This window comes from Dama dama, chromosome 16, assembly GCF_033118175.1.
Source record: "Dama dama isolate Ldn47 chromosome 16, ASM3311817v1, whole genome shotgun sequence".
NCBI lineage: Eukaryota > Metazoa > Chordata > Mammalia > Artiodactyla > Cervidae > Dama > Dama dama.
This window is the reverse complement of record NC_083696.1, coordinates 9,200,312-9,214,670: the sequence shown is the minus strand read 5'-3', so window position 1 is coordinate 9,214,670 and position 14,359 is coordinate 9,200,312. Positions and strand designations below refer to the sequence as shown.

Here is a 14,359-nt window from a genome sequence, read left to right as displayed (position 1 = left end):
GTCCCTAGGAGTTCTTTATATATTCTAGATCCAGGTTTTTCATCATATATATATATGTATATTTTGTTGTTCCATCACTCAGTTGTGTCTGACTCTGCGACCCCATGGACTGCAGCACGCCAGGCTTCCCTGCCCTTCACCACCTCCCGGAACTTGCTCAAACTCATGTCCATTGAGTCGGTGATGCCATCCAACCATCTCGTCCTCTGTCATCTCCTTCTCCTCCCGCCTTCAATCTTTCCCAGCATCAGGGTCTTTTCTTTTTTTTTTTTTTAGGGTCTTTTCTAATAAATTGGCTCTTTGCATCAGGTAACCAAAGTATTGGAGCTTCAGCTTCAGCATCAGTCCTTCCAGTGAATATTCAGGGTTGATTTCCTTTAGGATGGACTGGTTGGATCTCCTTGCAGTCCAAGGGACTCTCAAGAGTCTTCTTCAACACCACAGTTCAAAAGCATCAATTCTTTGGCTCTCAACCTTCTTTATGTTCCAGCTCTCACATCCATACATGACTACTGGAAAAGCTGAAGCTTTGAGTATGTATATAAAATGAACATTTTCTGTCAGTCTTCGGTGTGACTGTTGATTTTCACTCAGTATCTTTTGATGAGCAGCTGTTTTTCATTTTTAATGATCTAATTTATCAATTTTTTATGACTAGTGTTTTCTCAGTTCTACTTAGGATATCCTTGTCTACCTCAGTAGTGAAGATATTCTCCTTTATTATATTTTAGAAGCTTTCTACTATCAGCTTCTGCATTTTAGTCTCTTATCCATTTCAAGTTAATTTTTGTGAATGATGAGAGGTATGATTTGAGATTCACTTTGTGCCATATGGATATCTGGTTGTTCCAACACCATTTGTTGAAAAGATTGTCCTTTATATATTACATTACATTGGTACCTTTGTTGAAAATCAGTTGAATGCAGGAGTAAGTATGAGTCTATTTCTGTTCCATTGAGCTATTTGCCTGTGTTTATGCCAACGTGGTCTTATTTACTCTAAGTCTTAAATCAGGTGCTTCCAGTTTTTCAACTTTTTATATTTTTATGAAACAAGGAACTTTGCCTTGCAATATAAATATTAGTCTTCTTGCCAATTGCTGCAACAAAATTACATCTTGGATTTTGTTTAGGATTACACTGAATCTATGGACCAATCTGGGGAGAATAGACCTCATGATATTTGATCTTCCAATTCATGAACATAGTACGTCTCTTCACTGGTTTAGGTGTGTTTACATTTCTCTTAGCAATAATTATATTTTCAGAGTAGAGGTCTTGCACGTATTTCATTACATTATATCTGAGTTTCTTGTGTTTTTTTATGCTACTGTGATTTTTTTATATTCAGTTTTTGTTGCTATTACATACAATTAATTTATATATATTGAATTTGCATCCTACAATTTTGTTAACTTCACCTGTTAGTTCTGTTAGCTTTTTTGTAAATTTCTTGAAATTTTTCTTGTCCATACTCATGTCATCTACTAATAAAGACTGCTTTACACCTTTTTTTCTGATCTGTATTCCTTTAATTATTCTTTCCTATTATGCTGATTAGGACCTTCCAGTTAGATGTTGAATAAATGAAATGAGTGGATGTCTTTGCCTGGTTCCTAATCATAGGGTTTGAGTTTTCATCATTAAATTTGATCCTTTTCATCATTAAGCATTGTATTAGCTGAAATAGATTTTCATAGATACCTCTTTATCTGTTAAGAAAGTTACCTTCTGTTTCTAGTTTATGAAAGTTTTCATCATAAATCGGTGTTATGTGTTTTTTCTACACCTATTGAACTGATCCTATGATTCTTATCTTTTATTCTGATAATGTGGTGAATTACATGGATTGATTTTTCTAAAAAAAAAGTTATCATGCCTGTTCTTTATTAAAATACATTGATTATCAGAAAACCGTGAAATGAACTAAAAAACATTACAGAGTTTGAATGCTTCTTCTCCAGAAGAATGACTTCTTTTTTTAAGCTTCTTTTTCTTGGAAAGGCATCTAAATGAGACCTAAGGTAGTTTATAGAGTTAATCGGTTATCAAGTATGTGTCTTCTGATTACTTCTATCTAAAATTCCCTAGGGTTTTACCTGGCTTTTAATATCATTTCCAAAACTGACCCTTCAACAGTGGGGAAACTACAGTCCTAGGATTAGGAGAGTGCCCCAGATTCAGTCATTGGTCCATTAATCATGGTCATAATGAAGAAAGTAAATATTTCTGGTGTTTTTAAGATACCAGAAGTATTACTATGTCATCATCCAATTAAGTACCTCATTTAAAGTAAATAAATTGTCCTGTGTATGCAGCCATGAAACCATCACCACAGTCAAGACAATGAACATGCCCATCACCCCCAGAAGTTTCCTCGTGCCCTTTTATAACCCCTCACTCACCTCTTCTCTCTTCCTAGGAGAGCACCGCTCTGCTTCCTGTTACTACAGGTTAGTTCACGCATGTTCTATGGTGGAGGTTTAGTCACTCAGTCGTGTCCAACTCTTGCAACCCCATGGGCTGTTGCCCGCCAGGCTCCTCCGTCCATGGAATTTTCCAGGCAAGAGTACTGGAGTGGGTTGCCATTTCCTTCCAGGGGATCTTCCTGACCCAGGGACCGAATCCTTGTCTCTTACATCTCCTGCATTGCAGGCGGATTCTTTTACTGACTGAGCCACCAGGGAAGAAGGCCCATAACATTTTCTGGAATCTTGCAAATACAGAATCTTATCTACTATGTGTGGTGGGGTCTGGCTTCTTTTGTTTAAAGATTCATCCATGTTTAAATGTATCAGTAGTTCATTCCTTTTGATTGGTGAATAGTAGTGCTCCGTGGTCTGGATACGGATGCCACAGTTTCCTTCATCTGTTTACTTATGGATTGACATTAGGTGGTTTCCAGTTTGGAGCTAATATAAATAAAGCTGCTCTGAATGTGTCTTACTATGGACAGATGCTTTCATTTCTCTTGTATAACTACCTAGTCTGGATCATATGATAGGTGTATGTTTAACTTTTAAGAAACAGTCAGACAATATGCCATTTTACATTTCAACCAGCAGTGTATTTTACTTTTCTTGTAATCAGTTCAGTCTCTCAGTCATGTCCGACTCTGTGACCCCATGGCCTGCAGCACGCTAGGCTTCCCTGTTCATCACCAACTCTCAGAGCTCAAACTCATGTCCATTGAGTCAGTGATGTCATCCAGCCATCTCATCTTGTCATGAGATGAGATGTCCTTGTAATGTCCTTGTCTAAATTGGGTTTCAGAGTAATGCCGGCCTCATAAAGTGAGCTGGGAAGAGTGTTCCATGAGTATAGTGTCAATTAGGTTAAGGTGGTTAATAATGTTGTGGAAATCTCTTATTTTGGCACTTCCTGTGTGCCAGGGAATGAGCCCTGGTTGGGCCAAACTGGCGGAGTCCCTCCCTCAGAGAACACGCAGGATAATCGGGCAAAAGACATTGGTTGAAAGATCACACCATGTGTCTCTATTGGTGGTGGTCAGATCTTAGAAGGGAAGAGGGGAGGGGACTGAAAGATAAATGACCAAGTAGGGTATCAGGGAGTGCTTCCGATGGAAGTGATGTTTATTTGGAAGTATGTAGGACCAGCAGTAGTGATCCAGGCAGAAACGAGGGAAGAACATTCTAGGCAGAGGAAATAGCCTGAGCAAAGGCCATGAAGCTTGGAAGATTAGGGCATTGTAGATTGAGGGGGCAGAAGGTGGGCAGGTCCCAGGCCAAAGCAAGCAGGTGACGCCCTTGGGTTCATTGTATCAAGTGTTTTTGGGTGTCCTGAGCTCCCTGCCACAGGGACACAGGGGCTCTTGCACATGGGTGCCAGGATTTTGACAGCAGGTTCGAAGACCATGAGATCTGATCCAGAGGGTCTCCTGGAAACCATTCTGCATTTGGAGATGAGGCCTAAGAGGGCAAGCAACGTGCTCTGTTCTTTGCTCAAAAATTCTCTGTCCCTTGAGCTTGTGTTAGTGCCTAAGGGGACCACGTGGTCTTGCACAAAGGCTTCCATGGGAAGCTGGCAGCATTGGGCCCCATCCCATCCTGGCCCTGACTTTCTGTGTGGCTGTAAGCTTATTAAGCATTCTGGGCCTTAACTTCCTTAATCCTAAAAATATACCTTTCGTACCTGTTTACATTTGAAGAGTATTCAAGGTGCTTCTGTGACTTGTGTGGATTCTCATAAAATCCCCATGAGGTCGATAGTGCAGAGATGAGTGCCCCACTTTTATCAGCAGAGTTGAGGTGGGGAAACTGAGGCCAAGACCACGGAGGCCAGAGGTGACTGACCTGGAATTCAGAGGTGGGCTGGGCTCACAGCACACACACTGTTGGTTCCATTACAGCGAACCATGAGCTGTGGTCCCCAAACTGTGCTTCAGGGAAATGGGGGAGAAATCAGAGATGGGACACTGGATATCTCCCTCAAGGTTTGATGTGTAGCTTTAGTCTGTGGCCAAAAAAAAAAAAAAATTGGAAAGTGTGAGATGAGCCGCCTTGCGGTTGGATTCAGGGCCTTCAAGTTCCTTTCTCTGAAAGGAAAGGAGGGGGAAAGAGGGGACCTTTGTATAGGTATCCTTCTCCACTTGCCCCTCTCCAGGTCCTGATTGAGAAAGTAAGAATCCAGAACGTGGGGCAGGGGCTTGGGGAGAGAGTAGTGGACGACAACTGTGTTCTCCGCAGTCTGAGCCTGGGGGATTTCTTTCCGAGTTCATGGGGGCAGGTGAGGTCTTGCTTAGGGGCCATGACTGAAGGACACCCCACCCGCAGCTCTTGGCATCTGGCCACTGCTGTTCTGGGAAGGCAGTCACTCCCCAAAGGGACAGGGGGGCAGCCTGAGTCCTGCAAGCCCACCTCAGAGTCCTGTGTGACCATGAACACGGCCCTGCCTCCTGCTCCGGGCCTGTGCTTCCCCTCCAGCCAGGAATGGGCAGAAGTGGAGGAGCAGAGAGCGCCCGTTTGCCCTTTGGCAGTGAAAGCAGCAAGTGCAGCATCTGTGCCCAGGATGGGCACTGCCCTGGGAGCGGGGGTAAGGCGGCCTCTCCTCTCCCCCAAGGCAGGCTGCAGGGCAGGGTCCTTCTGGCCCCAGCCAGGCTCTGTGGCAAGGTGGTGCCCTCCAGGTGTTCCCACTGGCGCGGGTCCTGTGAGCCCCGGTCAGCAACAGAGGGGTCCCTTCTCTTGCCGCCCGGTCCACTCTCATCCTCAGCAGAGAGTTGGAGTGGACTAAAGCCACTGCCTCCCCTCTTGGTTTGAAGGTGGCCCTGTGGGCATGTTCAAGGGCTTGCCACCGCTAGTAACCATGTCTCCGGGCTGTGTGAAGGGGGCAGATTGATGCCACCTGAGACCACCGGAGCTGGAGACCACCTGAGGGTCGGGTCCTCTCTGACACACACCCCTGCTCTCAGGAGGCCCAGCTTCTGCAGAGGATGCAGGCGATGGAGGCAGGGGGTCTGGGAATTGGTGACACAAGCTGCCCTCGACACCACCAGGGAGATGCTGCACTTAATTTCCTTAAAGCATCGGTCATCGGGTTGACCACTGTCCCCTGAGAGCATCCATCCCAGGCAGTGTCCAGGAGCACCACGCGCCCCTTCCCCTGAAACCACGGGGCGACATCAGCCCTCTGCTCTTCCCTTCCCCAGCCCCACCCCACCCCAGCCAATCGGCCCTGCTAGTCTCTGCCTCTCTGTTGCCTGTTACTTCTGAGCCAGCCTGCCTTAGAAGGAAGAGAGGCTTAGGGACCTACATTTTAGAAAGTGCATTTGAACCTGGGTTGACTCATCCAGGTGCCCCAAGCGTGGGTCCCAGGGTGAGTTCTTAGACACTCAGAGCCTGGGCTGGTCAAGGGTTACAGTGTGGACTGGTCAGTGGCCTCCAGGTCATGGTGAGTGTGAGCTGGCGATCAGGTTTCACTCAGGGAGAAGACGGAGAAGGTTCTAGACTCCCAGACTTTCTTGGGCTCCAGGTGGTAGCCAGAGAGGCGTTTCGGCCCTCGAGCGTAGGGGTCTGTGGCTCAGCCCCAAGGGTCCTCGGCGACTGAGAGCGTGACCCTCTCAGGTACCGCCCCCGGGTGGGAGCCACCGGATGATCCAGACACGGGCTCCGAGTGTTCGCATCCAGAGGTCTCCCCGTCTCCACGCTTCGTGGCAGCGAAGACCCAGACGAACCAGTCGGGGAAAAAGGCTCCGGCCTCCGTGGTCCGATGCACCACCCTCTTACACCGCACCCCTCCAGCCACCCAAACCCAGACGTTCCGCACTCCAAACTCGGGATCTCCGGCAAGCAAGGCGACCGCAGGTACCAACGGCCTCTGTCCCCTTCACGCTCCCTCCGCTCCCCGCCCCTTTCCCCCCCCTGCCACAGCAGTGCCCGCGGTCATTGTTCCCTTGCAAAAGCGAGGGTGGAGGGCCCATGGCTCTCTGGGACAGATCTGGGTCCCTGCTCTGCCTCCTGCTGGCTCTGTGATTCTAACGAGCCGTCTAGCCTCTCTGAGTCTGGGTTTTCTTACCCTAAGTCAGAGGGTTGTCAAAGATGGTTTGCAAACTAATTTTTTTAAGCAGGAGAGTGTTTTTTCATAAGTCATGGCCTACGGGATTTTAAATTTGTTTTAATTATTTGCTAACGTTTGAACGTTAGATGTTCTTGTGAAACTTGATTTCTCGCTGACGTGGAAAAGTCAGATCTGCAGTCCTGGGCTCACTTCCCCGCAGGGCAGCCAGTTGCCTTGAGGCGGAGTCACAGAGCATGTGCTCTCCAGTTTTCCAGAGTCCCCACCGCTCCCTCCCGCCTCCCCAGCACAATGGCCACGTGGCAGGCGCCATTTCTCATTGTGATCACGCTGTTGTCTGTCTCGCATCCAGCCCAGTTCATCCATTTACGTCACCTGCCTGGAACTTCTTGGCATGAGTTTGCACCTCCTCCCCCATCTTTCAGAAAACCCAGTCTAAAAACTCATTTCTACAAAGAGCTGCTCTGCATGAAGAAGAGTGGTTGACTGGGAGCTCTGTTCTCTTGGCCTCTCTCTACCGGGTACTACTCGTGAAACCCCTCTTTGAACCATGGCCTAGCAGGAAACCTGCTAGACAGGAAACCTGTCTGAGTCTATGCAGGAAGGGCTCAGATTGCAGAAGGGTGAACAGGTAATGAATAGTGCACCCCAGCCATTTCTTACCAGTCATCAGGGGAAACTGCTGAGACACACTGTGTGCTGAGAACCAGCTAATTGGGAATCCTGATTCATGCCTGGGTGGAAGGAGCCTTGGGCCACCTGCCTAGATAGGTGGGATGTAGGATGGAGTGGTGACATAGTCCTTCTGGGACTACGGGCCTTTCAGGTGCCTTCAGGACGCCCCAAGTCACCCATGAAATGTACAAGCAAGTCAATGGAGAACTCACATAAGTCAGGAGGCTGGACCGGAGACAGCCAAGGAATGAGCTGTGCTGCCTTATACTGGTTCAGGAGCAGGATGTGGTTCTTAAAAATGTTCATTTCCACATTGGCAGGCGGGTTCTTTACCACTAGCGCCACCTGGGGAGCTCCCTCCCAAATTTTGAAGCTATGCTTATTGGGCTTCCTCAGTGGCTCAGAGGGTTAAAGCGTCTGCCTGCAGTGCGGGATACCTGGGTTCGATCCCTGGGTTGGGAAGATCCCCTGGAGAAGGAAATGGCAACCCACTCCAGTATTCTTGCCTGGAAAATCCCATGGATGGAGAAGCCTGGTGGGCTACAGTCCACGGGGTCGCAAAGAATTGGACAAGACTGAGCAACTTCAGTCATTGTGCTTACATCTCCCGAAAGGAGAGTAAGTAATCAGCCTTGAAGGTAACCGTTTTCAGGTACTGTGTAGAGAAGAGCTGGGGTTTGGCAACAGTAGTCATAAATGAGTTAAACAGGCTGGTCATCACAGACTTACTAGTGGTAGATACCAGCTCAACTAAGGATCATGGCTTTCATGTCTTGCTTTTACTCTTGACCTTGTGGCTGGGAGTTTCTGCAGAGAACTGCCTATAGGGTTTGTGCGGTTTGCGGCAGCTCTTGGAACCCAGTGTCACCATGGAAGCTTCCAGCGAGCCATGGGGTTTGCCTCTAGCTGCCTTTATGTGACATATGAGACTCGCGGTGGGTGTCACACCTGGGTTACCAGCTGCACAGGACGTGAGCCGGAGCCGGCATGTTGAAGCTGGAAGTGGCCCCTGCAACTCTCATGCTAGAACAGACAGGCAGCCCCTCCCATGCGTGTGTGTGTGCCTGCACGGGGATGTCCCCTGCAGAGCCACCCGGTGGTTTTCAGGCAGAGGTGCCGATAGCAGGAATAGCTGATCAAAATCTGCATTATCAGCTGAGCCATAGGAGATTGATTCTAATAGTTTATAACCTCAGATGTGCTAAATTCTACCAATATATTGGTCAGGCTGCATGAAAATCCTCCACAGATGGGTAACCATTCCATGCGTACAAGAGAAGGTGGAGAAGGGAATCAGTCCCCTGCCCCAGACCTTTTTAAAGAGGAAGGCTCTGTCCCGGGAATGAAATCTCCTTATTCTGCCATCTTTGGGGGTTAGGAACTTAGCCCCAGGAAATCGACAGCCTCACTTTCTCTGGGTTTTCACCTGAAAAATGGGAGTGACAACGTGGATCTCACAGAGCTCTTGGAGGGTTAAGGGAGACCATGGACATAACGCACGTGGATCAGTGCCTGGCTCATAGCAGGTGCTTCATAAGTAAGAGTCCCTCCCCTTTGCCCTAGATAAAGAATTGAAGGGCTTTCTTTGCCAATTTACAGATGGTATCTTGAAGCGGGCAGGTGTGTAGCGCTCAGCCCAGGCATTTTACAGACACATTTGGAAGAGACAGTCTTGCCTGTGATGTTCTCGACAGCCTCTGCAAAAAGGAGGCTGCATCAGAGGGCATTGTCAGAGTCAGGCACAGGGGAATTGAGTGGGGCCTGTAGGAGCCATCTCTGGCTTTCTTTCCCATCACCCCAATGATTGTCTGGAACACTGGCCCCAGACAGTCTGAGCACTTGCCTTCCTGGTGTCGGGCGGCCTTGGGACAATGACACTTGCCAAAGTTGGTTCCCAGGATCACCATTTTTGAGAGACACTAAGAAATCTCATATTTTTACTTTTTTCCCTTTTTTTTTTTTTTTTGGCTGTATATGGGGTCTTAGTTCCCTGACCAGGGATTGAATCCGTGCTTCCTGCATTGGAAGCTAAGACTCTTAATTAGACCACCAGGAAGGTCCCTCATATTTTTTAAATGGGCTTCAGTTGCCAATTATGTTTGAGAAGGTTGGGTTAGAAAAAGCTAGACGGGTCTCTCTCCGGTCAAACTTCTCAGAGCCTTTGCTCTCCTCACCCAAGTTGTTGGTCAGATGCTTATCCCAAACTGACTTGTTCCCAGAAGCCTTTGTCTCTTGGCGCCTCCAGCATCCCCGATGAGCAGCTTGGAAAAGCTGTGGCCGGCTCAGATACCCTGCCTCTGCAGATGGGGAATGGGTACCGAGTTGGTGTTTCCCACCTGGTTGGGCCCTGTCTCTGACTCCAGTATTTATAGGGAGTTATGGTAGCCACTCAGGAAGGCGCCCCTTGTCCGTGGGGACACCCCAGAAATCACTCGGGAAGCCAGTCCGTTTCCCTGAGTGAACCCTGACCAGACAGACCTCACCTGGTCCCTGGCCTCCCAGGGTTTGGAGCTGCCCCGGCTCTGCCTGTCACGACTTCTCTGCCACCCAGGGGCCCCAGCAGCCATGGGGCCCTCCTGCTCTGCCCGAGCCACCGCCAGAAAGCAGGCTGTCACCCTCCCTGCGCTCTGGTGGGTCCACATCACTTAGAAGGCACCTGTGACTCCCCAGGGGCCAGAGATGGGAGACCCTGGCCCGTTCGCCATCTGCTGCATCAGCTTTACCTCTTGTGCGTGCCCACATCCCACTCACACCCCACAGTGCCTGGACCTCCGCCCATGCTGGGCACTATTGGGGGATCTCCTGGGGTCCCGAGGCAGTGTCAGGCAATTCAGGTGAGCCTGAGAAGCTGGAAGTGTGTGGTTTGGGGTTCTGGAGCCCCTCACTGTGCTGGTTCCCAAGCATAAAGCCTCAGGCACTCACCCAGTCCAGGGGCTGGGGCAGGTCCCACGTCCCTGGCCTCTGAGCCCTCCCCCCTCTCTGGCGTGCCCCCTCTCTGGACCTGGTACTGACCAGTCACCATGGTGGTTTTTTTTTTTTGCTCTCTCCCCTCCCCCACCCAGCAGAAAGTGCTTTCAGTCGGCGGGTAGAAGGCAAAGCACAAAACCACTTTGAAGAGACGAATAGCAGTTCCCAAAACTCCAGCGGTGAGTTGGTGAGCGGTGTGCCCCGGGACCGCCGTCCTGTGCTTCTGGGGTCTTTGTGGTCTGTGCTGGGCTAGGGTGCTGGGGGAAGGCTGGGGGCAGAGAATTAGAAGGCGGCCAGGGCCAGGCAGAAGCGGAGGGTCCCTTTCTTCCAGGCGCGTCCCTCTAGGTCCCAGGAGCATCTTGGGGACTGTGGCTCCTCTTTATCTTTCCATGGAGAGAGAAAACTCCCCTGTGCCCACAGCCTGTGATGCATTAACTCAGATGGCCCTCTTTGAGCCATTGCTGGTGTTTATAGGGTGAATGTTGCAGCCACTTTTTCCCCAGGAGAAGCAAAGCGGGTACAGGAGACAGAGCTGTGGCCCAAGAGCCAGAGGCCCCATGTTCTGGTCCCCGTTTGGACCTGGGAACATCCAGAGGTTCCCTTCTAGCCTTACCAGCCCAAGTAGGTTTGCTTGAGGTTCCGGGTGGTGTTTTGGCGCCCCCTGGTGGCTGCCTCTTGCCAGACCCTGACAGAGGCTTGGCACCTTAGAACTGAGCAGCCGTGAGGCTGCTGTCCCCAGACAGACAGACAGACCGACCTGGGGCCAGCCTGGCGGAGCCCTGAGCGGTCACAATCAGCTTCTGTCCGAGAAAGGCACAGCAGGCTGGTCTGCACAGTGCCAGCCGAGGCAGAGTGTGAAAAGGATTCTGTTCTGATACTCCTTTACACGAAGGTAAGGCATCGCTCCCTTTCTTGCTCCAAGTTTTCACTCACCAGATTAGGTGTTGGCCAGTGCTCAGCGCCCTGCTGAGCCCTGGCTGGGTGTGGACGGATGATGAACGCGACTTGACCGTGAGTCAGGGGCTTTATGAAACACGCGGGGGCTCAGGCTTGCACGCGGAGTCTTCCTCACGGTGCCCAGAGCTGCAGCTCAGGCTTGACCCCAGCTCCACCATCGACAAGCTGGTGGCTTGGGCTCGCCTCTGAGTTTCTCCTCTGCTGCAGAGTGGAAGTGGAACACACGTCCCTGTGGTCGGGGATCATTCAGTCGGGGCCCTGCAGAAGAGATACACATCCACATTGTATCCACACTGTTTGGGGGGGCGGGGGGGGGGGCGGGGTTAAGTTAACCAAGAGATTTCATGAGTCAGTGTCCGAGGCAGGCAGTGAGGTATGCCGTGGGAGCCCCGAGAATGTTGACATGGTCCTTTAAACTAGAGAGAACATCAGCTGTTTCAAACTGCTTCATCCTTTTGAAACCTGTAACGCTTCTCCGAAAGGTGGGCCTTAAAGAGACGGAGTGACCGGTCCAGGCCTTGCAGGAATGAGCAGCAGAACCGGGACCAAAGCCCCGGTCTCCTGCAAGCCTTTGCTGTCAGCCAGCCAGGCTGCAGCCCCTGTCTCTCCTTCCATCAGAGTCCATGTTCAGAACTGGGACGGTGCGAGGCACCGCTCCTGCTGGCAGCCACCATTTATTGAGTGCTTACTGTGTGTCTGGCACCTGTTCAGAGCTGTATGTGTCTTACCTGTTTTCACCCTTGCCACACGGCCAGCGAGGGTCAGTGTTACTGTTATCCCTGCTTTTCGGATGAGGAAGTTGAGGCTCAGGAGAGATCGATTGTCGCCCCGGGCCCCTAGCTTGTAAGTGGTGGAGCCAGGATTCCCCGGGGTGATCCGTCTGCCCCGCTCTGCTGCCCACTGCCCGTGAGGCTCACCTGACGATACCAAGAGGCTTGGGGAGCTGCCAGCAGACAGAGGGCAGGATGGAGACACACGAAGGGAAAGCGCAGTGCTCCCTTGGCTGCCCTGGTGTTTGGTATCAAACGTGTCCACCCTGGGTGCCCAGACCTAGAAGCCGTCCCAGCTTCCTGTCCTGAGACAGGCAGCCACATGTGGGTGCTTTCTCATGGTGTTCTGTGGGCTCGCTGTGTGAGAGCTGAAGGTGTCCTGGAAGGATGGCCCTGGCTGATCTCACCCTGCCCATGCCCAGTCCCACCCCAGACACCCCATGCCCAGTCCCACCCCAGACACCCGCCTCCCCCTTCTTGAGAGCCCATCTGGCTCGCTGCTGCCCAAGAACAGAAATCATGACAGTCGGCCCGAGCACCAGAACTGGAAGAGACTTAGCTAAACTGTTTCTCTTTTGCAGAAACTGCAAGTCCCCTGATTTCCAATCCTTTCCCTCTCCTACAGAGTAAGTGAGGGTCCCGTCGGGGGGGCTGGAGAGGGCGAGACAGGGCAGGGAGTGAACTCAGGCCGCCACATACTCCGGACCCCTCCCAGGCAGACCCGGCAGCTGGTGGAGGCAGGGGGAGGCCCAGCCCAGGTGGGTGGAGGGGTGTGGACAGCCTGCAGCCCTGCAGAAACAGAGCCTCCCCTTCCTGCCCACGGGGCTGGCCTCACGACGCCGCTCCCGAGCCCCACCTCCGCCATCATCCTGCTCTTTTCCTTCCTCATCTTTGCTCTCTTCTCTCTTCCTTCCACATTCATGTGCCAGGCACACGGAGATGGAAAGATAACAGGCCCTGCACACGAGCTCCTGTTTGTATATGCTCTCATAATTCCCACCCTCCCGTCCCCTCCCTCCTCTTCCGTCTCATCCCTGCTTCTCTGGCCCTTCGCTGTTTCTCCGCTTCTCCCGTTTTCTCTCGTCCCTTCCCGCCTTCTCTGCCCTTCCCTCCGCGTCGCTCGTCTTGTCTTTGGTTCATTCATACCTTCATTCAGTCGCCCGCTCAGCAGACTGAGCCGTCTGTGTGCCTCCGCCAGCCGAGAGAGAGAAAGAGAGAGAGAGAGAGAGATAGGCTGGGGAGCCGAGAAGATGCGCTCTCTGCCCTGCGTCGTCCCCAACGCCCGAACAGTGCCCGGCACACAGTGAGCCCTCGATAAATGCCCCGTGGCTGCACTCGACGGCCTGTCACTGGCCACCTTCCTCTCTCCGTCGCTCCTTCCTCCCCAGCCTTTCCCTCGCTAGCTAGTGATGGGGAGCCCCGAGGGCACCGCCCCCTGCGTGTCTGGATGCCCAGCTCCCAAGCGGCCCGCAGCAACCCAGCAGGAAGGCGTTGGGGTTTGTGCGGCCCTTCAAACGGCCGCTCTCTTTCTCCCCGCAGAGCCCTACACGTGCGGCGCCTGCGGGATCCAGTTCCAATTCTACAACAACCTGCTGGAGCACATGCAGTCTCATGCGGGTAAGGACCCTGCGGCAGGCGCCGGCCGGGTGCTGCAGCCCCCTGCGATCCCTTTCCCCTGGATCCTGCAAGAGGCAGGGCCAGCCTGGGGCCACGCTCCCAGGAGACCGTCACAGGGCCTGGGAGCCCCGGTCAGTCTGTTGTAACCCAGGGTAGTGTGGAGCTGAAGAAGCTTCCGGAGGCTGTGGCTTCTGCCTGGAGCCTGGAGGCCACACAGGAGCTGAGCAGGACAGATGCTGAGGTGTGTGGTCTGAGGTCCAGGGGAGCGGAGGTGTGGAGGGCAGTGGAGAGGCTCAGCCCAGGGCAGCCTGGGGTGAACCCCGTGGCTTTCAGGGGAAAACCCTGTCGCTCGAAGCAGCTGCCATCAAATCTGAGGGTGCCTCAGTCTCTAGGAGGGCTGGTGGAAGCCTGGGTTTCTATGCTCTGCCCTGAATTTCAGACTCCTGGGTCTAGGGTGGCGCCTGGACTTGCATTACTGGCAGGTCCTCATGCCACACACCCCTGGCTTGTCCAGGGGCCATGCTTTGAGAACCATTGCTATAGAGGTAAAGAATCTGCCTGCAATGCAGGAGCCCTAGGTTCAATCCCTGGGTCGGGAAGGTCCCCTGGAGAAGGAAACGGCAACTCTCTCCAATACTCCTGTCTGAAGAATTCCATGGACAGAGGAGCCTGGCAGGCTACAGACCATGGGTTGCAAAGAGCTGATCAACTTTTACTTGTACTTCAGAGGCAAAGCTAGGAGTCTGCTGTCTGGACAACCTGTTTGTCAGCTGTTTCTCCATCTGCCCAGCTTACAGTGTCAGCTCCCTCACTAGACCATCCAGCCTCCGATTTTAGGTTTT

The 14,359-nt window shown here is 51.8% G+C and overlaps 1 protein-coding gene across 11 annotated transcripts in view; it reads left to right on the top strand.

Moving 5' to 3' along the window:
- Positions 1-14,359, top strand: part of ZNF618 (zinc finger protein 618) — a 199,239-nt gene that overhangs the window by 160,536 nt on the left and 24,344 nt on the right. For 2 of the 11 annotated variants that reach the window (XM_061163362.1, XM_061163358.1), the window contains 3 exons: positions 10,272-10,352; positions 12,482-12,526; positions 13,440-13,517. The exons of 2 other annotated variants lie outside the window; for them this stretch is intronic. In XM_061163362.1, coding sequence (XP_061019345.1) covers positions 10,272-10,352; positions 12,482-12,526; positions 13,440-13,517 — 204 coding nt within the window. Of the gene's footprint in view, positions 1-6,080; positions 6,321-10,268; positions 10,353-12,481; positions 12,527-13,439; positions 13,518-14,359 lie in introns of all 11 variants that reach the window. 7 more of the 11 variants (XM_061163361.1, XM_061163357.1, XM_061163354.1 and 4 more) reach the window with 5 other exon arrangements.